Genomic DNA, 23,400 nt, shown 5'->3' with positions numbered 1-23,400 from the left:
TAAGTAAATATACATCTTTTGCAACAAAATATGACTTAGATATATAACTCTGATACAATATAGAGAGAATGCATAGACAGCAGTCTTTCCTAGAAAGAGCTCTGAATTCCTGTAGCATAGCAGCTGTTTTCTATTTCGATTGGAGGGGGGGGCTGTGTCTATACCTGAACACCAAGCTTCCTGTGGCTGTTTTACAAGCGATAAGAGTTTATGTTTTACAAGCGATAAGAGTTTATGTATCATCATGATTCATGATGATACATAATGTCAATCATGATTTTGGAAACATTATTTTAAGATAAAAAGGGGGGCTTTAAAGGTCCCACCCTGGGAACATGTGTGAGGTTTTTATGCTGTGTGAGTGCCCTGATGTGAGTAAAGATTGAATATACAATTGAAACTCTTCCAACATGTAGTGCACATATACAGCTTTTATTTTTTGAGATAATCGAGTGAAGTACATTGACTATCCTTATTGACCAATTAACTTCCTGGATTCACACCTATCAGCCAATCAGCTGCAGGAGCTCTTGGAATGCAAACTTGAGTGCCAATGTGATGTGGGAAGGGACAAGTTCTTGTTTTGTTTTGATACTGATTCTGGTTTTTGAGGCCTTTGAGGTGTTTTTCTCTCTTTTGGTGGGGGGTGTCAGAAATGCTATCCTATTAGCTTCGGCATGTATACAAAACCCAAGAGTATTGAAGGCAAAGTGTGTGTGAGAGAGTGTGAGAGAGAGTGAGAGAGAGAATAAACCTTACTTTTCTCCTAATGCTTTATGCCTGAACCATCACCTTCCTAGATTCAAACAAACCATCTTCAGGAGCATTTGGAATGCAAGCGACAAATACAAAGCAGTGGGAAGACATTCCATGTGAATGAGCACTGTTTACACTCCTGGTCCTCAGGTGGGAATGGCCATAGCTCAACCTATAGGAACTCCACAGAGGGGCACAGGTGGGGTTCAGGTGTGAACTGAAAGGGCATTCATAAATTCATGTATTTATTTAAGTATGTTAAACTATGTGTGAGTGATTGTATTGTTTTCTAATATGCAGTGCCCTCCTCGTGGTTATTTGTAAAAAAAAAATTAAAAAAAAATTTTTGGTGGATTATCTTGGCCTGACTGAAAAAGAGAAAAATCCAGCCATGAAGTAAAGAGAATTTATTTTGGAAAAACAAAATACCTCATGAAAAAGACAAACAAAATCAAAACATCTTTTCAAAAAAGATAAACAATAATGCATGCCAAATTTACTGCATCCCTGCATTTAACATGAAACACTTATTTTATTCTAAATCTCAATTCATACAGTTGAGGGATTAGGACAAGCCTATTTTCTACCCATCTTCTTGTGAGTGGAGAGCTGAGTGGATTGGACACATCTTTTTCTCTGATGTTTGTTGCGATTACCAATTTGAGTAAAGCCCCTTCCACAGTAACAACACTGGTAAGGCTTTTCTCCTGTGTGCGTCACCTGGTGCATAGCCAGGTTTGAGCTGTAACTGAACCCCCTCCCACACGTGGTGCACAGATAAGGCTTTTCCCCAGTGTGGACCCTCTGGTGAGTCATGAGGTGTGCCTTGGTCCCGAAACCCTTTGCGCACGTCGAGCATTTGAAAAGGCTCGCGCCAGTGTGTTTGCCCTCGTGGGCAGCGAGTTCCGATTTACTCCTGCACTGCTGTCCACACGTAGCACACGAGTACGGCTTTTTCCCAGTGTGGATCCACTGGTGTCTTTTGAGACCGTTACTCCGCTCAAAGCCCGCTCCGCACTGAGAACAATGAAATCGCTTCTCGCCAGTATGTGTGACCTCGTGGACGCGGAGAGATAAATAGCTCCTAAAGCTCTCCCCACATGTATCACACTGGTTTTTGTTATGAGTAAGCCGATGTTTGCCCAAGTCCCCACTACACGCGAAACCCTTCCCACACACCGTGCACTGATACGGCTTTTCCCCGGTATGGGTCCGCTCGTGTCTGTTGAGATTGGGGACTTGACTGAAGGCCTTCCCGCAATAAGAACACTTGTGTGGCTTCTCTCCAGTGTGGGTGCGCTGATGCAGAATGACATGCGAGTCTCTCTTAAAACATTTCCCACATATGCTGCACTGAAAGGGCTTTTCATCTGTGTGGATTTGTTGATGAGCTCTAAGAGCGGAGGGTAGAGCAAATGTTTTGGAACATTGGGGGCAGTTATGCGGTTTCTCCCTGGTGTGCGATGGCTGCCGCGATTTCTTGCCTGAAGTCCTCTGGTGCTGGGCTGGCTTGTGACGTCTCTCCCTGTTCCTCTTTGACTCAGTGTTCCCTCTTCTGTTACACTGGATCCTTTGAACGTCTCCTATAATATTAGAAAAAGGAATTTTAAGAAACATCCTTTCCCTTTTTCCTGTATCTGATGTGCAAGTCCCAAAATACTCAAAGTCCAAGTCAACCAAGAATAAATATGTGTTCAGGTCTTCTGAGTCACAAGCAAATCTGATTGGATAACAACACTGCCATATTAGATGTCATTACATACACACACACACACACACACACACATGAGGCTCATAAGTATTTGAACCCATGCTAAAGTTGACTAAAAAGAAAGATAAAGTTCCCTTGGCCTTTGGAATTAAAGGTGCTCTAAGCGATGCTGGATAACGTCACTTCTGTTGACTTTCAAACAAAAAAGAGCTAGCTCGCTACTTCCTCCCCCTCCCTCCCGTGCTGCTCCCGTGCAATTGAAACTCTCCTAAACGCGCATCTCGTCTGTGATTAGCTGTAACAGTTTGTTATGTTTTTATGGGCTAGGTTTGCCCATTTGTTTTTGTATTTCAGGACACAGACAGCTAGCGGTTGGTTAGGTGCAGTAAGTGACATAAAGGGCTCTATCTTGCACTCCAGCGCAATTGACTTTGTATACTCACGCTTTTGTCTTTCCTATTTTGCAGTCGGCGCATATTGGAATTTCCCTCCACAGGTCCGTAAATTAGGAAATTCAATTGCGGCCACAGGGGCGGTTCAGCGAAAAGAGGGGGCATGTTCCGGCGCAAACATTCCCTGTTGATATTTTGCAGTTTCAGAAAACAATTCCGCCACAGACCAGGAACCTCCTGGTCTAAATTCAGTGGCACAAATTCAGATGCTATTTTAAGGGCGCATGCATGGCCACAGGCCTGCAGGAATTAATGCTATGCACACCGATCTACAGACACCCCGTGCAAAGAAGGAAACATTGATATTTGTCCGTTTCCCGGTTTGGTTTGTGCATTGATCACCTGAAAATTTAGTAGCCTAACATCTACATGCAATATCTTTACATAAGTATAAGTATATTAAGGTTTTGCACCTCCGTTCTAATGTTACGTCACCGTTTGTTTACAACTACAGTGGTAGGCAAGAATGGTAAGCAAGGCACTGCAGAGTGGTAGGCAAGCCTACAACAGTTGGGTTGCATAGGCTACACATAGTTACAAATAGCTTCAAAATTGAAACTTTAATATCAAATATTGATCGGGATGCCGACCACTTGTGTAGGCCCTAACAGTTGGTTTTACAATAAGAAGCAAAAAGGCGACGAACGACCGTTTAGCCTACCTATCCTCATGGTTGTGGAGGATGATCGTTAGCAGCTGTGAAGTCTTTTATTCTCAAGATGGCCTAATGGTGTAGCCTAGGCTACTGTCTACAAAGACGTAGGCTAAAATAGCCTACAACTATCTACAGTCATCCAAAAATGAATTGCAAGAGATAGGCTATGAAGGGAAAAAATGCAGTATTTTAAACATGGCAAAAATAATTTGATCCTATGAATTGTTTAGCGATCACACACAACAACAACTTAACACAGCAACCTCAAACACCACTGTTGAACCTAGGCTACTGCTTCAGTCATGTAAGAATAGCAGTTTATGAATTATTTTTACCCGTTTAATCAAGTCCACATGACCAAAATAACAGCATATTTAAAGGCTGAGCTAGCATAACAGCCTAATATAGCAATGGATAACTAATAAAAATTCTCATACAATTAATTAACATTATCACTCTGGGTGGTTATATATCCATGCAGATCGTCTTCGAATAAGCCATCGCTGTTATGTTATAACAAAGATCCTTGATTACTAGCAAGATAGAGCAACGTAATTCGTTACTATGGGAGCAAAACGCGGGACGCGTCTATAGTTTTTCCAACCCAGTTTCAAGGGGGCAGGCGAATTCCCGGAAGTAGAAGAATCGACGTAGGCTGGAAGGACCACCTCTCTGCTAACTCCCATAGAAGCCCATTCATTCTAGGATTATTTTGAAATACCATAACTTCATATGGCGGTGGTAGTGTAGTGGTTAAGGAGCTGGGCTAGCGTGCAGTAGCCTGAAAGTTGTCGGTTCAATTCCCGGCTTCCACCGTTGTGCCCTTGAGCAAGGCACTTAACCCCAAGTTGCTCCGGGGACAATGTGATCCCTTGCAATATAGCTGACATATGTAAGTCACTTTGGTCAAGAAGTGTCTGCTAAATGTAATGTAATGTAATGTAATATAACATATATCCTGTGCCGATATTGTAGCTTCTTTGTAATCCACATAAACACTACAAAGGCAAAACAGACTCCACTACCTCGCCCGTAACGTTGGTTACCCGTAAGAAGAATGGTTAGCTTGTTCGGTTGGAGGGAAGCTAGCTTTGACGTAATCTCTCTTTCGCGCCGTAGGGAGATAACCGTATTGTTTGGATAAGAAGCTCAGTCCACCTTACGGTCTATGACAGTAACTCATAAGCAAAACCTAGCATACACGACCGTATGTTAAGGTAAAGCATTACACAGAGGCAACCTAATAATAATAAAATAAGTAAACCTATTTTTTTTTAAAAACGGCACTAATCATTTCAGAGGTTTTCGATGGATTGACCGTAGGTCGGAAAAGTGGAAAGAAGATTAGCTTCAAGGCTATAACTTTTTGGTTTTGTTTTAGCATGACTGTTTTTGAAGATGATCATGTATGGTAGCTTCAACATTAACATGACTTGGTGAGGATGATGTTAATAATAATAATACATAAATAAATGTTTAACTTTGATGACTTTGAAGGCGAAGGAAGTGTGAGAAGAATTTCTGTGTATCTATCATATGAGTTACAAGATTCAGTTCGATGGCTAACGTCACGAAGTTAAGTGTGAGTCTGCGCAGTACTGGGGGGACCAACTGAAAAATCATTCTATTTGACTCAGTGCCCTCCCATTGAAAACGACGGAGTCTGTTCGTCCATTTCTTTTACTGTCTATGCCCAGTTTAGATTAACTTCCGCATGACGCGGCGTTCGGTTTTTCAGTGTCGGTTTTTCAGTGTCCCGGGAATCCTTGTTGGTGTACGTCACTAAATGTACACATAAATTATTTTATTGTAAGGCCCCCCATGAACGAAAGTACACAAAACTTGGCATGCATTCGGAGGGTGTCATAATGATCCTACACTTTTAATTTCGTGCAGTTTTGACCTCGTCAGCCAGAGATATTGTGATGAAAACACCTAATTTTTTGCTTTTTAATTTTTAACTAGGTGGCGCTATACATGAAATAAGTGGTAATGGGATGGGTTGACATGCCCCCTTAAGACCAACATACATAAAAAAGGTGGACCTCCTAGGCCCTACGGTTCTCGAGATATTCACAGAAAACTGTCTCCGGCCACCTACAGGCCAGTTGGTGTATAGTAACATAAATTAATTTATTGTGTGGCCCCCCATGAACGGAATTCCACAAAACTTGGCGTGCATTCAGAGCGTGTCATAATGATCCTACACTTCCAATTTCGTGCAGTTTTGACTATGTTAGGTCACAGATACCTTCAATTACAACACCTCATTTTTACTTTTTTGTGTTTAACTAGGTGGCGCCATACATGAAATGAGTGGTTATGGAATGGGTTGACATGGCCCCTTGAGATCAACATACAAAAAAATGGGCCTCCTAAACCCTACGGTTTTCGAGATATTCACAGAAAACTGTGTCTGCCCTACCCTCCTTTCGGGGGGTCCAGTCCAGCGGGGGGGGCTACAGATCAAAACGAAAAACGATGGTTCCATGCTATCCATGTGGGGTTACATGCCCACCAAGTTTTGTGTACCCCGGTCTTTCAGTGTCCCGGGAATCATTGACGAAAATTTGGGCATGCGAAAAAGAAAAAAAAGAAAGAAAAAAAAATCTGACTAAACCTATATGACCGCCGCTTCGCTGCGCGGCGGTCATAATTAGACACCGTCATGGAAACGTCTTCCAAAGGCACTTCTCTAGTTGTTATAATTATGCTCTCCCTTGATGAAAAGACCTAAAACACAGTGGGGAGCTGTGTTTTATGGACTCTTCAGGGAACATGGACAGGGAGAGCTGTAGGGTGTTCCTGCTCTTGACCCACAGCTGTGCAGTGCGGTCTGCCACTTAGCATTCTCCTCTGCCAAACCGAGGAGACAATTTTTGAGGGGCTGGAGCTCCTCAGAAACATTGCAGGAGAAAAGGCCTTTGCTGGCAGGGGACAGGCAGGGGCCCAGGTCTTTGTGACTGATGATTGTAGGGCAGAAAGGGGAGCTTTGAGACGGGTCTACCCTGATGCCACCCTTCTCCTGTGCTCATTCCATCTGCTCCAAGCGTTTTGGAGGTGGTTGTGGAGTAAGGAGAGTGGTGTGGACAAAGGGGACAGGCAGACACTGTTCTCTATAGTCAAGAACATGCTTTACTCCAAAAATGTTAAAGAGGTGGACAGCATTTACATGAATGCAAAAGAGACTCCGGTGGCAGTCAGGTTAGTATAGTATATAAGTATATATACTTTTTTGATCCCGTGAGGGAAATTTGGTCTCTGCATTTAACCCAATCGGTGAATTAGTGAAACACAAACAGCACACAGTGAACACACAGTGAGGTGAAGCACACACTAATCCCGGCGCAGTGAGCTGCCTGCTACAACGGCGGCGCTCGGGGAGCAGTGAGGGGTTAAGTGCCTTGCTCAAGGGCACTTCAGCCGCGGCCCACTGGTCGGGGCTCGAACCTGCAACCCTCCGGTTACAAGTCCAGAGTGCTAACCAGTGGGCCACGGCTGCCCACAAGTGTGTTGTAGACTTTGACAAATAGGGCGTAGCCTTTAAACCAGTTAGGACAGAAACTTATATGATCAGAGTGCTAATGTGATTGCATACTTTCAGTGTTAATATTTTCCCACTATTCCCGCAAAAATGTATTCACCAGAGGGCACAACACCAACAATTTTGCAGAGGCAGCAATGCGTGTCCTCAAAGACAAAATTCTACAGAGGACCAAGGCCTTCAACCTGCCTCAGCTCTTTGATATTTTAACATCAAGGTTAGAGACCTATTACAAGGGGAGGATTGTGGATGTGGCCCTTCCAGAAAAAGCTGTTTCTTCCCCAGTTGGCAGGCCAAATTACAGCCTCACAAATTCCAAGGACCAAGGACCACTTAACCAAATAAAAAATAAATAAAAAAATAAAATAAAAACTCACGGACTACCTAGCTAAACAAAGAGTAGACCTACTTCAACAGTAGATTACACAACAGGCCTACTCACTGAACCGCCTTGCTTATTGTCTTTACACCCTGCTTATTGTATCAGAGGATTCATATGATTTAAACTGGCGTAGCTTACATAGGCATGTTGCAGAACTGTTTGGATTTTAATACAAGTTGGTTCAATATTGCAAACAACTCATCTATATTATACTTTACCATGTCTGCTCGTGGACCACTTGGGATACCTTGTGGCCACCAGTGGTCCCCGGTAACCTGACTCCGCATATCCATCTGGGAACTTTTCATTGAAGAACTTTTGGGAAGGGGCGGAAATACTGGTTAGCTGATTGGATAAACCATCTGTCTATCACTAACTTTGTTGGTTGTCGACGGGCCAAATCAACCAATTAGATGAACAAAGTGTTCTTTTAATGACTTCATTTAACATACAATTAAGTTAGGTAACGTAACTAACGTTAAGATGTTTTAACTTACCATTTGTATGTGACATGAACCTAATCAACGACAATTCCCATTAAGTTTTCACGGCTACACTTCTGAAGAAAGTATATTCCTCCATTATGAACTGGAATCAGCCGTGGAGGATGCCTGTGTCGTTCATTCCTCCCAGCTGCATGGCTGAGACTCATAGCTTCACAGCTTACCCAGAAATACTTTCTAATTTGAATAAAACTTGCGCGATAGCTATGCTCATCTCATCTGTGTAAAATTCATTCTACTTTTAAGTTCTTGATCAACATTCGTCAGAATTTTGCACAGGCAGAATTCCAAATATTTCACTGGAGCAGGTTGTAAGGTCTAAAGGAAAGTGCCTGGATGACATTGGTCTGGAAAATTGATTTGATCAACTTTGTAACATCTGACCTGTAAAATCAGACCAAGTAGGCCATACTAAATTTGGAGCACATGTTTCAAGGCATATAGCGTTCACAAGAATTGGATGTTCATGGTCAAAGTGACCTTGAATTTTGACTTCTGACCTCCAATTGAGCATTTGCATCAAATTTAGAGCATGTGCCTTGAGACGTAGGCCACGTACTTGAGTTACTGTGTTCACAAGATCAGGACAAGCACAAGTACAAGTACGTACAAACAACCATATTCCTCTGACCCCAGCTACCACCAGCATGGAGGCATAATACGATATGATACAATGTTATGGTCAGTCAGCGACAGTTAGTCTGATAATCTTTGAACAAATTTTAATTTGATCATACAACTTTGTTTTAACTACTATTGCTACTCACCCAAGCTGTGCTACAATAGAGCATGATACTCAATCGCTGATTCACTGATTCACAATGATTTGGCTACTATAGCTCCAAAGGATATCAATCTACGGGGAAAATAATCTTTTTGCAGATAAATCTCTGAGGGGTCCATAAAAATGTTCATCCATCATGACACCCAAATATTTATAAGCTGGGACTTGATTGATTTCTGAATTGTGAATCTTCACTGGGGGCAGTTGACAATTAGGGGTTTTTCCGAAGATAACTTCCTCTTCACAGTGTTATAATCACAGTGTTAAGTTTATCACGCCACAGACTGTAAATAGTATCCTTTCTTGATTAAAGCACCCCCCCCCCCCACACACACACACACACACACACACACACACACACACACACACACACACACACACACACACACACACACACACACACAATTCAGATGTTGTAAATATATAAAGTAGGCTAAACAATTGCAGTTTCATTTACTTTTGTTCAAAAAGTTCACAGACAACTTACTTCACAGCAACTTACTTGCAGGAGAAGTGTCATGACCATATCCTCTTAAATCAGACACTTCCTCTTGTTTAGTTTCCATAGGCGAGTGTTTTTCTTCTTTACAGGTAAAGGTTGATGACGTGCACATTTCAGTCTCAGGCCTGCAACAGCCATGTTTTAGCCTGGGGTTTTCTACTGTCTGAGATCCAAACAGATAGTCTTGTAGAAAATCGTCAAATTCTTCTTGTTTTATCTCCTCAGCTGATAACAGCAGTTGTGATGATGATTCAGTAAATCCTGCCATTGCAGACTTCAGGTCTGTTTTGCAAAAGAAATCCAGTCAAACTTCCCCTCAATGGAAAGATAATGTAGTGAATACGTGTACAAAACAAATATATTTACGGATGCATTACACACTTAAGTATGTAGACTTTTATTAGTGACCTACACAGGTGTAGCTTACCTTCTGTCATCAGTGTTTTACAAAAGTCTCACTACGTTCAGCAAACCATGCTTCTTCTCTTCTATCCATAGACTATAAAAAATATCCCATCAGCTTCCTGGATTTAATCGTAGCCAATCAGCTGCAAGGACTTTTACCATCCAACTGCGTTCCAGTGCCCATCCAAACCAATGGGACGAGCTCCCCCGAGTTCGCCGGTAGGAGGTTCCACTTCGACAGGCTTTCCGCTTTTCTTAGTGGGTCTCACGTTTGTCATCGTGCAATTTGAAACAAATTTAGCTGCTTATTAATGACAAAAAGATGAGTCATTGCCTCATTGTACTTGAATTATATACTATGCCAGCTTTAATGAGAAGTTGATGCTTGTGTTGCATGTTCTAATAGGATCGCGTTAAATATGCTAACTGTATGAGAACAAAATAATGTCACCTGTTAACAAGATCATTAGAAAATCCTCGTGTTCCACAGATCTAGACAAGGCTAGTCTAATTCAATTCGTATGATGTGTAGGCTAAACTGACTTAAATTGGCTGACACATTAATTAAAGCGACTTACAGACGTCAGGCCGTCCTCAATCAAAAATAAGTTGAGTAGGCTAAAATGGATTATAAAAAATAGCCTGCCTACTCTTCTGGTGCATTATGATTAGTCTAACGTTGATAAACAATGATTTGAAAATCTAGCTTCGAGGTGAAGCACATTTGCACATTCTGTGTCTTTAAGTAGGCTAGGCCTAAGAGTCTGAGACAACACTCGTCAAGAAACAATTATTTATACAAAAACGCATGCGTCATAACAGACAGCTTATGGCAGTAATTATGGCATGGTTCTCAAAATAGGGGTTTTTAAAGGAATTGTGTCTATTTTCTCCCACCCACAAAAAAACGTGATAGGCCTAATAGGATACATGTTCCTTGCAGCACAAAGGACAAATATGACATCACTCATAGCCATAAACAATAAACAATAAAGACACTACAATAAACACTCATAGGATTTGAGTGTGTTAGGACAATCGGACCATGGAGATAAGTCAGTGGCTGCCGTGGCTATGCTTATGCTTTTTTGAAAGGTGTGATAAGAGTTCCGATGTGATAAGTAATCGCATTCCATATTTTTTTGTCTGTAGGGAAAAAGGATCTCTGACCCTCTGTTGGAAGAAGCGCTTGAGTAACTGATGCGCCCCAGAGGTTTGCACTGCGTTGCTTTCTGGACTGGTGCAGTTACATTTTTTCATATATATCTCTGTTTCTCGAGGTCATAGGGTACGGTCAGTATGGGGGGGGGGGGGGTGAAAACAATGCGTTTTGCCTACAGCTAAAGTAGCTAGGCAGCTACAGCGCTACACTCTGGGAGCATATTCATGAGCCCCCATGTTCATGCCCCCAGAGTGTAGCAGAGAAACAGAGATCTATGTGAAAAATCTCCAGAATTCTCCTTTAAGATGATTCAAAATCAATTGAAAATTATAAATGGCACATTTACACATTATTTCTTACATGTTATATCTGTTACATTTGGAATAACACCGAAACATTTTGGACCTTGTATTCCTTTTATCAGTGTTTAAATTACATTACTACAAGAACATTCTAGGTATGCCAAACCATTTTTAACTTTAATTTCATCTAACCATGAAACACTGTCCCAGTCAACCACTACATACCACTGCAGTCTGAATACATAAGAAGATCAGATAATGTGTTGACCCAAGAGAAGAGAATCCCAGGCATTTATTTACCCCTGTTCAACAGTTTTTGTTAGTTTACTTTAACATTGGGAGACAGTAGAGCATCTTCTCTGTTAGAATATTTAATTTCAGAAGTTTAAATGTGAAAAGAGCAAAGTTATCTGCAGTACATTCAGACTATTTTAGGGTGAAGGGAACCTCTTCATACGTGACCGCTGTGGATTGGTCCTGTCTCTCATATGCCTTTTCTGGTGTGTGTTGAGATTACCCATTTGAGTAAACGTCTTTCCACAGTGATGACACTGAAATGGCTTCTCTCCTGTGTGTGTCAACTGATGAGTTAGGAGGCCAGAGCTACACCTGAAACTCTTCCCACATGTAGTACACGGGTACGGCCGCTCTCCCGTATGGATCCTCTGATGAACCATGAGGTCAGAGTTTCTGCTGAAACCCTTCCCACAGGTTGAGCATTGGAAAAGGCTCACGCCAATATGTTTGACCTCATGGGCAATGAGCTCTATTTTGTGCCTGCATCTCTTCCCACATGTAGCACACGTAAATGGATGATTGCCATCGTGGATCCACTGGTGCCTCGTGAGAAGATACTTCCGATCAAAGCCCGCTCCGCACTGAGAACAGTGAAATCGCTTCTCGCCTGTATGAGTGACCTCGTGGATGGCGAGACTTCTGCTGAACTTGAAGCTCTCCCCACATATACTGCACTGGTTTTTTTATGCGTGAGCCGATGTTTGCCCAAGTCCCCACTACACGCGAAACCCTTCCCACACACCGTGCACTGATACGGCTTTTCCCCGGTATGGGTCCGCTCGTGTCTGTTGAGATTGGGGACTTGACTGAAGGCCTTCCCGCAATAAGAACACTTGTGTGGCTTCTCTCCAGTGTGGGTGAGCTGATGCTGTTCCACGTGTGAGTCTCTCTTAAAACATTTCCCACATATGTTGCACTGAAAGGGCTTTTCATCTGTGTGGATTTGTTGATGAGCTCTAAGAGCGGAGGGTAGAGCAAATGTTTTGGAACATTGGGGGCAGTTATGCGGTTTCTCCCTGGTGTGCGATGGCTGCCGCGATTTCTGGCCTGAGGTTTTCTGGCCCTGGGAGCATTTGGGACGTCCCCTTTTCTTCTTTTTGTCCTCAGTGTTCCCGCTTCTGCCAGACTGGATCCTTTGAACGTCCCCTATAATATAAAAATTTACATTTTTAAACAATATTCTCAAACACAACAGGAAAACTACGCTGAATTCAGAAGTACCAATAAATTGTCCGCTGTGCATGTTGTATCGCTGAAAGGCATTGACCAAAACTGTACAAATACTTCAGACGGACTCCTGACCCTGAACTTGACCTTTTGTTGGGCTGAATAGAAAAAATAGAAAATTAAGTTTTGGTTCTGGGTGGACCTTAACATCAGAAGATATTGGCAATAGAATAATATGGGTCATACCCCATATAACTTTGACTCATAAAACCATAGACTGTATATATAGAACTGGACAGTGTGGTTGCATTCAGCAGTGTTCTATGGAATTGAAGCCGCCGAGGCGACGCCATCTTGGAAAATTTGCAACCAATTTGCGTGCGGCTGCACAGCAGAAGTTGAAGCATGCGCAGTGAAGAGGAGTCGTGGTCAGGCATGCCCACTCAGCGAGTTAAACACGCCCCTTGTCGATAGAAACCCGCCCCCTTGTCCTTTCCACAACACAGGTCGATAATGAGGTCGACTCGGCGCCGAAGGCTAGCTGGCTGGATGAATTTAGCGGCTGTGAGTTAGCTAAACAGCACAAACAACAGTCTTCGGTTTGTTCTTTGCTGGTAAGTGTTGTGTATCAACTGAAACGTTTTTTTTGTCTATTGTTGTTCTTAAATACGTCTAAGAGAGCTTATTATGTTGATTACAGACTGTGAGAAATTAGTATGGTGAATACTAATCAGCTAACAACAGAAATACGGACAGCGAATTACATGCTAACGTTAGCAGCTACATTAACGTTACTGTAAACTGTAGGCTAAGTTAGTCATTGAGGTGAAGATTAGCAAACAGCTCCCGTAAGAGTCGATGCATGTTTAGTCGGTTTTATTAGTTTTTGCTGTTTTCAAATATCTCAATCTGAATGTATGCCATCTCAACATGGAGTAACCATTGACTGTACATGGAGATTACACAGTCAGTACAGTTTATGATGTGATAAAGCAACGTAAGTTAACGTTATATGAATGGACCTCATCAACTTGTCATATTAATGTAACTACTAGCCAGTTTGCCAACGTTGCATTTTTTCTAACGTTAACAACAAAGACACCTCCGTTACGGCTCCCACACACAGCTGCGTGCATCGCGTTGCTGGAGATGCATCACATTCACTTTAAATGGGCTCACGTGATCCGTTGCCGAACTGAATTGTGGGTCCGTCGCGTCGCGTTTCTCCCGCTGCTCGCGTTGAGTTCAGCTGTTGCTGCACCGACAGACGGCACCGGCCAATCAAGCCAATCTACGGACGGCACCAACCAATCATATTACGGTTTTACTTCAAGTCATTTGCATAGCTACCGTCGGGAACACCCACTGGAATGCGTTGACGGAACGCAGCTGTGTGTGGGAGCCGTTAGAGCTACATCTGTGACGGTAGGTCGGTAGTTGTAGACCGCATAAGTGAATGATCGATAAATGCAACGCCTGCATTAAACACTACGCCAAGAACCAGTCACAAATTCCCAGGGATATCGGTGAATATTAAGAAAGTAACACCTCAATTTGTCATCTAACGTCCATGATCAGTCATACTGATAACGTTATTTTTCAAGCTGACGCAAGTTGATAACATTCACATATTTAAATATAGAATTTAATATTAAAATCGCATGTTTAAACGTGTAGTTAACATTAGGTAGGCAGTGACATTTATTGCACACATACTGTATATTTAATAAATTGGTATTACTAGTGGTGTTGAGTGCCTCATTATATGCTTTGTAATATTGTAAAATTGTCTGACTAACTTTATTGTAACTTTCCTTTTTGCAGATAAGGTATGGGTGATGGCTGAATGTACTGGAGGTGGCGGCAAGGAGGTCTCCATTAGTCTGCAAGGGAATGCCTACATGAAGTGGTTTGGCTGGGGTGGTCTGAGGTGGCATGTCCTCCCCCTTTCTCCAAGTTCCCAGACATTCATCTCCCTGACAACAGCCACTGTCACTGGATCAACCTGAAGCCCCTTATACATGGGACAGGGCACAGCACCACTACGAAAACATGACTTTCAATAACTTGCGTGGCACCAAGATAGGTCTGCCGCTGCTCTGAACCTTCTGTTAACTTGACATCATTCATACTTGAGGCTGTACACATCACTTTGTTTCTATTTTCTTTATTGATGCCACCCAAACTTCAACTTTCTGTATGCCCCTGAACTCACACAAATTGTAAATTGCAATGCGCCATTTAACCAGTGGTGTAGTTAGCTGTAGTGGTGGGTATACTGTGAGCAATCCTTGCCTATTTTAAATGGGTATACTGAGATGGTGATGCTTTTTAAGTGGGTTTACTGTGTAGTCCTGTGTATCACATAGACTATACCACTGCATTTAACTGCCTTGGTATTTAACAGTAGCCTACACACAGATGTAGAAGTTAGAAGAACATTAATATCAGAATAATTATTGGTTGATACTAAATCAATTTTGAATGTTTTTATTTATTTTGTTTGAAGTATCATTCAGAATGCCGCCTGGTCTTCAATCAGCCTAAGACACATGTAACCCCTCTCCTAGTTACTCTCCGTTGGCTCCCTATAGTAGCCAGAATTAAATTTAAATCTCTCACTTTGGCCTATAGGACACCGACTGGATCTGCTTCTTGTTATTTTGCGTCTGTTATGTCGACCAGTCTTAAACGCTAGGTCAAATTCAAGACTCTTTCTCTCAGTGGTTCCATGTTGGTGGAATGAGTTGCCCAGTGCTCTTCATTCCTGTAATAGTTTTTGGTCTTTTAAGAGTGGTCTAAAGGCATATCTGTTCAACATGCACTTAGTTCATTAAGTGCTTCTTAAGTGTTATGGTTTGTATAGTACTGTGTTATTTTCATTAGGCTGTTGATTAATTTGACATTGTTTTTTTTATTGATATTCTCCTTAATGTAGTGTTACTATGTTATTGTTGCCCCCCCCCCTTCCTCGTTTTCATTGTTTATTTCATTAGGCTATTGATTGATCCCTGTTAAATGTAAGTATTATATTGTTTTGTATTTGTATATGGCTTTGGACAAAAGTGTAACCTAGCCATCATAATGTGGTATTTTCTTATGCACTTGAAGCAAAAAATAAAAATATGTTTCTTTAAATGTAGTACCACTTTAAACACATGACTCACTGAACAGCAAAGTAGCTTCCTGATTATGTGTACAATGTCTACAGAGTATCCTGATGTAGTAGGTCTATGTTCTCATATTTCTACAGCTGACATGAAGGCTGCAATATTACATTTTTGATTTATAATGGAGCACCCTCTCTGCTGAAAGACTAGTACTAGCAACCCTGTGGTAGAGTCATACGATTACAGACATATTAAGAGAGCCTATGATGAGTTGTCACAGTTTTCAATTTAGACGTATTGAAATGGGGTACGTCTACGGGAGGATTTACACATCACTGGCAAGACCTGATCAAATCATACCAATGCAAAATGTTTCTCCAGCAGTGCAATCGCAGGTAACAACGATACCTTAACTCAGCATTTTCAGATACCGCTGTTATGAGCATACTAAGCAAATTGTCCATTTGTAACTTTGAATCCCTCCTCACGTTAAGCTATGGTCCAATATGTGTTCACTAAAAAACAAGTAACGTTATTTGTCTGGCTTATTAATAAATGGTCATAACGAGGTTGTCGACCTAGCAGGCTAGGTGACGTTTATTGCCATTCGTGCAAAACTAAGCAAGAGTTAACGTTAATGAAACTTAACATCACCTTCTCCCAGTGACTTAAGTGTATTCAAATGAAGTTGCAAAGGTGGTGGCGGCCTGTCCACTATCTAGCCTGGGATAATTTAGATGCAGTCTTGGCTTTTCACCAGGAGAGGTCGCTGTTACTGAAGCTTCGAGTAATGAACCCATTTTTGAATCAATTGTTCAAAGTGGTTCAGTGCTTCACCAAAGCTTCATTTGCCCATCACTATTCGGCACAATTGCTTTGAACGTTTCAGAAAGCTTCGTTCACAAAGCTTCGTTCTGCCCATCCCTAACAAACTTACTTACAGACAAGACTCAGACAGGATAACAGAGAGACGGACAGAGGAAAAGGGGGGTAGAAATTAGGGATGGGCAGAACGAGGCTTTGTGAAACAACGAAACGTTCGAAGCAATTGCGCCGGAATGTGTCGAGGTTTCGAAACAATCCGACACACGTAACTCCATGGTGACATCTAGTGGCCAGTTTTGCTAACATCACATTTTGACCGTGAAGCACAACTGCTTCAGACGAAGAATATAAATAGCCAACATGGAACGCAATATTTCGTCCACAGCCATGTGGTTCAGTGGTTAACACACTTGCATTCGGCCGGAGCAGCCGGAGTTCGACTCCCTGCTGGTGCTTAGAAATTTCAGACTAGTATGTGCGTTTAGTAACTAGAACATTTTTGTATCTGCCAGTTAGATGTTTTGTTATTTCAGTTTCATAGTACATTATCCTTTGGAATATGCTGGAGAGGAAAATGCTACAATGGTTTTAAAATGTAGGCTATGCTTATGGCCCAGGGTTTTTTTTGGGAACATGTTGTAGGGAAATAAAGGATACATGTGAAGCAGGTTAGACTAATCAGGTACAACATGGGAAAAATAAACAACACATTTTTTGTATGCCAAAAACATACATTTTTATTTAGGAATAACAGTTGTTCTGCCGTCTTGGCATTTAATCTGTTTCTTGTTTTTGAATAAACCTCCCCAGCCTTGGAAAAAATTCTTTCACAAGGCACACTTGTTGCTGGCATGCACAAATATTTTTTTGCCATCACAGTCAGGTTTGGATAAACCACTCTCCTCTCCTGCCAGTATTTCAAAGGGTCAGCTGTTCTTGAAATAAAGGCATCAGTTATATATTTTTTTTACTACTGCTACTATCTAAATATTAACGTCACTAGACTATATCTATCTAAACTACCGCCTGTCAATTAATCTATATCACTAACCTATCAAGAATGCACTATAAATCGCTATATCTCTATATGTCTCTATGTCGCTATATCTCTTAAAATCTCTCTCCTCACAAAAAAAACACAAAGATAGGATGTGTTTGAATGACTTTTAAGCATTCTGGGACTTTGTAATTTAGATCAAACAGGTGTTTACTCGGGTAATTGGCTCGCGCGGCAAGTGTGCCACCTGTCCAAACCAAATTGAAACACCACGAAGCCTCACTAAGCCATGGTCACGTGACATGGGCATTTTGAACCACACTTCGAAACACTGTTCGAAACACTTGCGTTTCGGAAGCTCGACACTGTTTCGAAACGTCAGCTTCGAGCGTCACATCCCTAGCGGCAATCACTGGTTACATTAAACCATTTGAAACAAGTAGGACTGTAAATGATCGTGACTATGGCTAACGTTACTTCGGATCAATATAGCAGAGCCCTTTTACTTTTCCTATCAACTGGCTAATGCTAGCATGACTTAGCATGCTATAAGCTAATATACTTAGCATCTACGAAAGAACAGTGTTCAGAACAGCACATTTTTCACTAAGAATCTGTCACAACTAACAACGATGTCTCTTACAAACAATCACACAATGTATGACTATCAATATGTATTTAATCAGACTGTGATAAGATATAGCCTAATGATAATAACAGCAACACTTATTTAGGTTAGATTACTTGTTGATATCAGGTGTCGTTAAAATAAGGTAGCGACAAAGCGTCGAGTCGGCTGCCAGCCAGCTGTCAATCATAGGTGTAAACACGCCCTTTTTAGATTTGTTAAAATAACATTTAAAAAAATAATTTCAGCGAGAAAAGAAAAATAGTGTGTATTGAAGCATCTTGAAAACTATTTTTTCGAATAAAAAGTTGTAGATGCAAAAATAGTTTTAGGTGAGAAAAGTGACACGGAAAGTTGGCTACTTGCCCATTGAAATACATGGAGATGGGCGGAGTTACGCTTTGTACTGCAACCAGCCACCAGGGGGCTCTGGACTAGCGCTCGCATCACTCTTAACAGACGGCACACTGTCCAGTTCTATATATACAGTCTATGCATAAAACAGATATAAGTAAGGGATAATGTATAGAACGCCGGTCATTATGTAAGGGATAATGTATAGAATGCCGATCATTATTGGGAAAATAAGTCCCGACAGGGCGAACCGGACCCCGACACGCAGCGGATCCGGTTCATCCAAATAATTTCCTTGAAGGAGTTTTTTTAATGGTGGAACTTTCTAAAATGGGAATTGGTAGCAATGGGAAATTTAATCTGCAGCTTCCATGTAATGAGAGGATTTCAACTAACTCATCAACATAAAAGTGATTGTACATAAGGCTAATATAGCCTCATTGGCTATTTTTTCAGAATTCCATTTTGCTTGGAAGTAACTTGTGAAACAGTCAACAGAGAAACTTAAAGGAGAAGTTCGGTGTGATATTGACCTTCCAGTAGCATGCAACTGGAATTCATGCATTTCCACGGAATTATTTTTGGAATCTGATCCCTTATCATACCTGTTCATTCATACTCGTCGCTCGACTTATCGTGACTAAATTCAAGATGGCGGCGAACGGTAAACTTCCTGAAGGTACTGTCTGTATAAATCGTCTTGTAAATGAACTGCCAGTGCTTTTTCAAAGTTATCAATGTCTCGTTTTAAATGTCAGGGCCCTCGGAAGTCTACCAATGAAGTGTGGAGCTACTTTGAGCCTCGTAAATGGTGTAAAACAGTGATTTATTTGCATGGCTAGGCCGATGCCCGAGGCACCCCCTTTGAAAGCCTGTTGGTAGCATCGGCTAACTAGCGCCAGATTTCGGAGTGCAGGGGACAAGCCGAGATGAGCTATGAGACAAAAGTTCACACTCGGTATCATGTTTCAACACACTTTAGGTCAATATCACACCAAACTTCTCCTTTAATGTACACTCAGGCACACAGACATTTCTCACTTTAAAGACTTTGATTTCTTATTATTTTTCTCTTGAACGTAACACACTGCAGATAGTGTGCTTTTTTTAAAGGTGCTCTAAGCGATGTTATATGTTTTTTAGGCTAAAACATTTTTTGTCACTTACAGCAAACGTCACCTCACCATCCACTAGCTGCCTGTGTTCTGAATACACTGTAAAAAAAAAAACGCAATCTCTGAGGACAACCCAGGCTCCAAAAACAGCCACAAAACAACTTGGGCAAACCTTGCCCATAAAAACATAACAAACTGTTCCAGCAAATTACCAATGAGATGCGCGTTTAGGAGAGTTTCAATTGCACAGATAGAAGCAACAACATAAATGTGCTTGTTGTAGCCCCCCCTATGGACAAAAATAGTAATTTCACTTGCTCAAGTTAATTTACCATTTTGCAAATTGATGGTAAAGACTTGGTGCCTGTGTGTCGTACAGTTTTTACTGCCTATTGTGCTTTACTGGAGAAAAGGAAGAAAGGTCAGAACAAATACTATAGGGATCCTTCAGCAACTTTACAGCTTGGACCCCAACAAATGTTATTTTTTTTATTGAGGAAGACTGGCAATACTTATCCAAATATATACAAAACCAACTCATCAACATAAAAGTGATTGTACATAAGGCTAATATAGCCTCATTGGCTATTTTTTCAGAATTCCATTTTGCTTGGAAGTAACTTGTGAAACAATCAACAGAGAAACTTAAAGGAGAAGTTCGGTGTGATATTGACCTTCCAGTAGCATGCAACTGGAATCCATGCATTTCCACAGAATTATTTTTGGAATCTGATCCCTTATCATACCTGTTCATTCATACTCGTCGCTCGACTTATCGTGACTAAATTCAAGATGGCGGCGGACGGTAAACTTCCTGAAGGTACTGTCTGTATAAATCGTCTTGTAAATGAACTACCAGTGCTTTTTCAAAGTTATCAATGTCTCGTTTTAAATGTCAGGGCCCTCGGAAGTCTACCAATGAAGTGTGGAGCTACTTTGAGCCTCGTAAATGGTGTAAAACAGTGATTTATTTGCATGGCTAGGCCGATGCCCGAGGCACCCCCTTTAAAAGCCTGTTGGTAGCATCGGCTAACTAGCGCCAGATTTCGGAGTGCAGGGGACAAGCCGAGATGAGCTATGAGACAAAAGTTCACACTCGGTATCATGTTTCAACACACTTTAGGTCAATATCACACCAAACTTCTCCTTTAATGTACACTCAGACACACAGACATTTCTCACTTTAAAGACTTCGATTTCTCATTATTTTTCTCTTGAACGTATCACACTGCAGATAGTGTGCTTTTTTTAAAGGTGCTCTAAGCGATGTTATATGTTTTTTAGGCTAAAACATTTTTTGTCACTTACAGCAAACGTCACCTCACCATCCACTAGCTGCCTGTGTTCTGAATACACTGTAAAAAAAAACGCGATCTCTGAGGACAACCCAGGCTCCAAAAACAGCCACAAAACAACTTGGGCAAACCTTGCCCATAAAAACACAACAAATTGTTCCAGCAAATTACCAATGAGATGCGCGTTTAGGAGAGTTTCAATTGCATGGGAGGGAGGGGGAGGAAGTAGCGAGCTAGATTTCTGTTTTGTTTGAACGTCAACAGAAGTGACGTTACCCAGCATCGCTTAGAGCGCCTTTATAAGCATTTTTTATTCAGATTATGTAAATAAATAAAGAACACATTACAGTTGAATTTGGTTTTGTTCAAACAATTCACAGTATACAGTATACAGCAACTTACTTGTAGGAGAAGAGTCATCATGAAGTCCTCTTAAATCAGATTCCTCTTGCTCTTCACTTTCCATTGGTGGGTCCTGTCCCTCTTTGCAGGTGAATGTTGATGGTGTGGATAGTTCACTCTTATGCTCATGTTCAGGTTTCTTGTCTGCTGTCTGTGCTCTGAAAAGATACTCTTGTAGAAAATCATCAAACTCTTCTTCTTTTATCTCCTTCTTCACTGACATCAGCAGTTCTGATGGTTTTTTAAATCCTGACATCAGTTCTGTTTTGCAAGTGAAATCCAGTCCTTTCAGTGCACAGATAGTGGAAGTGAAGATGTATATAAATAGGCTACAAAGAAACCAACCACAGCATTACACTGTTGTTGAATTGTATAGGAGTATACTTCAAAACTACTCCACAGTGCACCATGAAAATGTGAGTTCAGTCAGTGATCTCCCTCCACATGCCTCTGTCCGAAACATTCACAGCTTCCTGAATTCAAACCCAGCCAATCAGCTACAGGAGCTTTTGGAATGCAAATGTGCAAAGGATTGTGGGGAGGCATTCACACATCTGATGGCCCCTTTTTGGTGGGCATGCCTGCATATAGCTTAACCTGCAGGAACCTCACACAGGGCAGGTGGGGGTGGGCTGTTTCAGTGCTTTGTATTGTGTGTGTTTTTGTGTCAGGTTCTTTGAGAAAAGCCTACTGCGCCATTAATTGCCTATCTACACCCACAGGGCAGAAGAGACTCTTGGCTGAAATGCCACTCTCACCCTGAAGAAATTGTACTTTTTAATTTTGGTACAGCGTTTGAGACAGAGCACAAGTGCAATTTCCAGGGGAAACAGTCAATACTACATAAAATTAAATCTAATTTATTATTAGGTTACTAACTCTAAAAAAAATACAATTTAATCTTCGTTATTCATGACCAAAATTTGTGTATGCATTTATTTACACATTATTTACTTACTTACACAATTTTGCTGCTCTTATTTCTTCATTGTATGTGCCTTCTTATTTTTACTTTTTATATTGTTTACTTGAATGTTATGTTTGTCTGTGGACCTAATTGGTAAAATATGTCTTGTCTCCACCGTGGGATAGTAGGAAACGCAATTTCGATCTCTTTGTATGTCTTGACATGTGAAGAAATTGACAATAAAGCAGACTTTGACTTTGACTTTGACATTTCATTTTTTCGTGCAATTATTTATGTACACTAATGTCTGTTTTGGTCTAAATAACTTCCTGTAGCCATCTTCATTATCGTTATTTTGGTTACTGGTTATACTGTTTCCTACAAAAAATTACAGGTTCTCAGCTTTCTATAGAGGTCCAACATTTGATGGTAGGCCCCAAAAGAGGTGGGAACAATGCCCTTGTAAATAGGCACAGTGCAATTTCAGGCAAAAACTTGACATTTTTATTGAGATCCATGTGGTTAACTAATTATGCTTATTCCTAAGGAAAAATATAGGAATAAATGAGAGATTCCTAAAAGAAAGTTCTTAAATGCATCCTTTGTTTATTCTTAACTGTAAGATAACCCTGCACCGGACTTATAACTGTTACAGTAAAACATTCAGGAGAAGGTCAAAAATGAGCATGGCCCAGTTGTAATTCAGATGCAAATCAACTTGGTGAGCTACCTTGACTCGCCTTCGAGTTCTAATGGGAAATGTGACATATGGCAATATATGAACATATATGTTAAATAACGGGGACTTATAATTTCACTTATGGACATATATGGGATTCAAATATTTATGTCAAACATATATTCAATGCTATATGTCCATACATGCATACAAAATATTTGCATTTTCCCATAGAATATGCTATATCTTCATATACTAGATCCAATTATTTGTTTTCCAAATATATGGAGAAGTTTATGTGTGAGTATGTGGCAGGCATATTTGTAGTCTCCATATATGGTGGCATACATATCCATACACTAGATTCCACTATTTATTTTCTAAATATATGGAGAACTTTATGTGTTAATATGTGGCAGACATATTTGTAGTCTCCATATATGATGGCATATCCATTACTTATTTT

The 23,400-nt window shown here is 41.0% G+C and overlaps 2 protein-coding genes across 2 annotated transcripts; both read right to left on the bottom strand.

The window, feature by feature from the left end:
• Positions 1–1,148: 1,148 nt before the first annotated feature.
• LOC121711306 (zinc finger protein 501-like) lies at positions 1,149–10,328 on the bottom strand. The gene is made up of 3 exons (XM_042094782.1): positions 9,717–10,328; positions 9,290–9,571; positions 1,149–2,339 (listed from the first exon to the last, which is right to left on the bottom strand). The coding sequence occupies exons 1-3, from the start codon at positions 9,724–9,726 to the stop codon at positions 1,333–1,335; spliced, it is 1,299 nt and encodes a 432-aa protein (XP_041950716.1). The 5' UTR covers positions 9,727–10,328; the 3' UTR covers positions 1,149–1,332.
• Positions 10,329–11,025: 697 nt separating this feature from the next.
• LOC121711322 (zinc finger protein 239-like) lies at positions 11,026–22,196 on the bottom strand. The gene is made up of 2 exons (XM_042094831.1): positions 21,349–22,196; positions 11,026–12,601 (listed from the first exon to the last, which is right to left on the bottom strand). Exons 1-2 carry the CDS (start codon positions 21,602–21,604, stop codon positions 11,925–11,927), a joined length of 933 nt encoding a protein of 310 aa, XP_041950765.1. The 5' UTR covers positions 21,605–22,196; the 3' UTR covers positions 11,026–11,924.
• Between the last annotated feature and the right edge of the window lie 1,204 nt (positions 22,197–23,400).

Source organism: Alosa sapidissima, chromosome 6 (genome assembly GCF_018492685.1).
Source record: "Alosa sapidissima isolate fAloSap1 chromosome 6, fAloSap1.pri, whole genome shotgun sequence".
Lineage (NCBI taxonomy): Eukaryota > Metazoa > Chordata > Actinopteri > Clupeiformes > Clupeidae > Alosa > Alosa sapidissima.
Note: the sequence above shows the minus strand (reverse complement) of the source record. Positions and strands in the feature narration are given on the sequence as shown.

Excerpts from the sequence above, each read along its gene's own strand:
- LOC121711306 (XM_042094782.1), bottom strand. Across the intron at positions 2,340-9,289 it reads TCATGACACTTCTCCTGCAA|GAGACGTTCAAAGGATCCAG; the intron begins GTAAGTTGCTGT and ends CTAATATTATAG.
- LOC121711322 (XM_042094831.1), bottom strand. The coding sequence starts at position 21,604 with ATGTCAGGATTTAAAAAACCATCAGAACTGCTGATGTCAGTGAAGAAG. Across the intron at positions 12,602-21,348 it reads TGATGACTCTTCTCCTACAA|GGGACGTTCAAAGGATCCAG; the intron begins GTAAGTTGCTGT and ends TTTATATTATAG.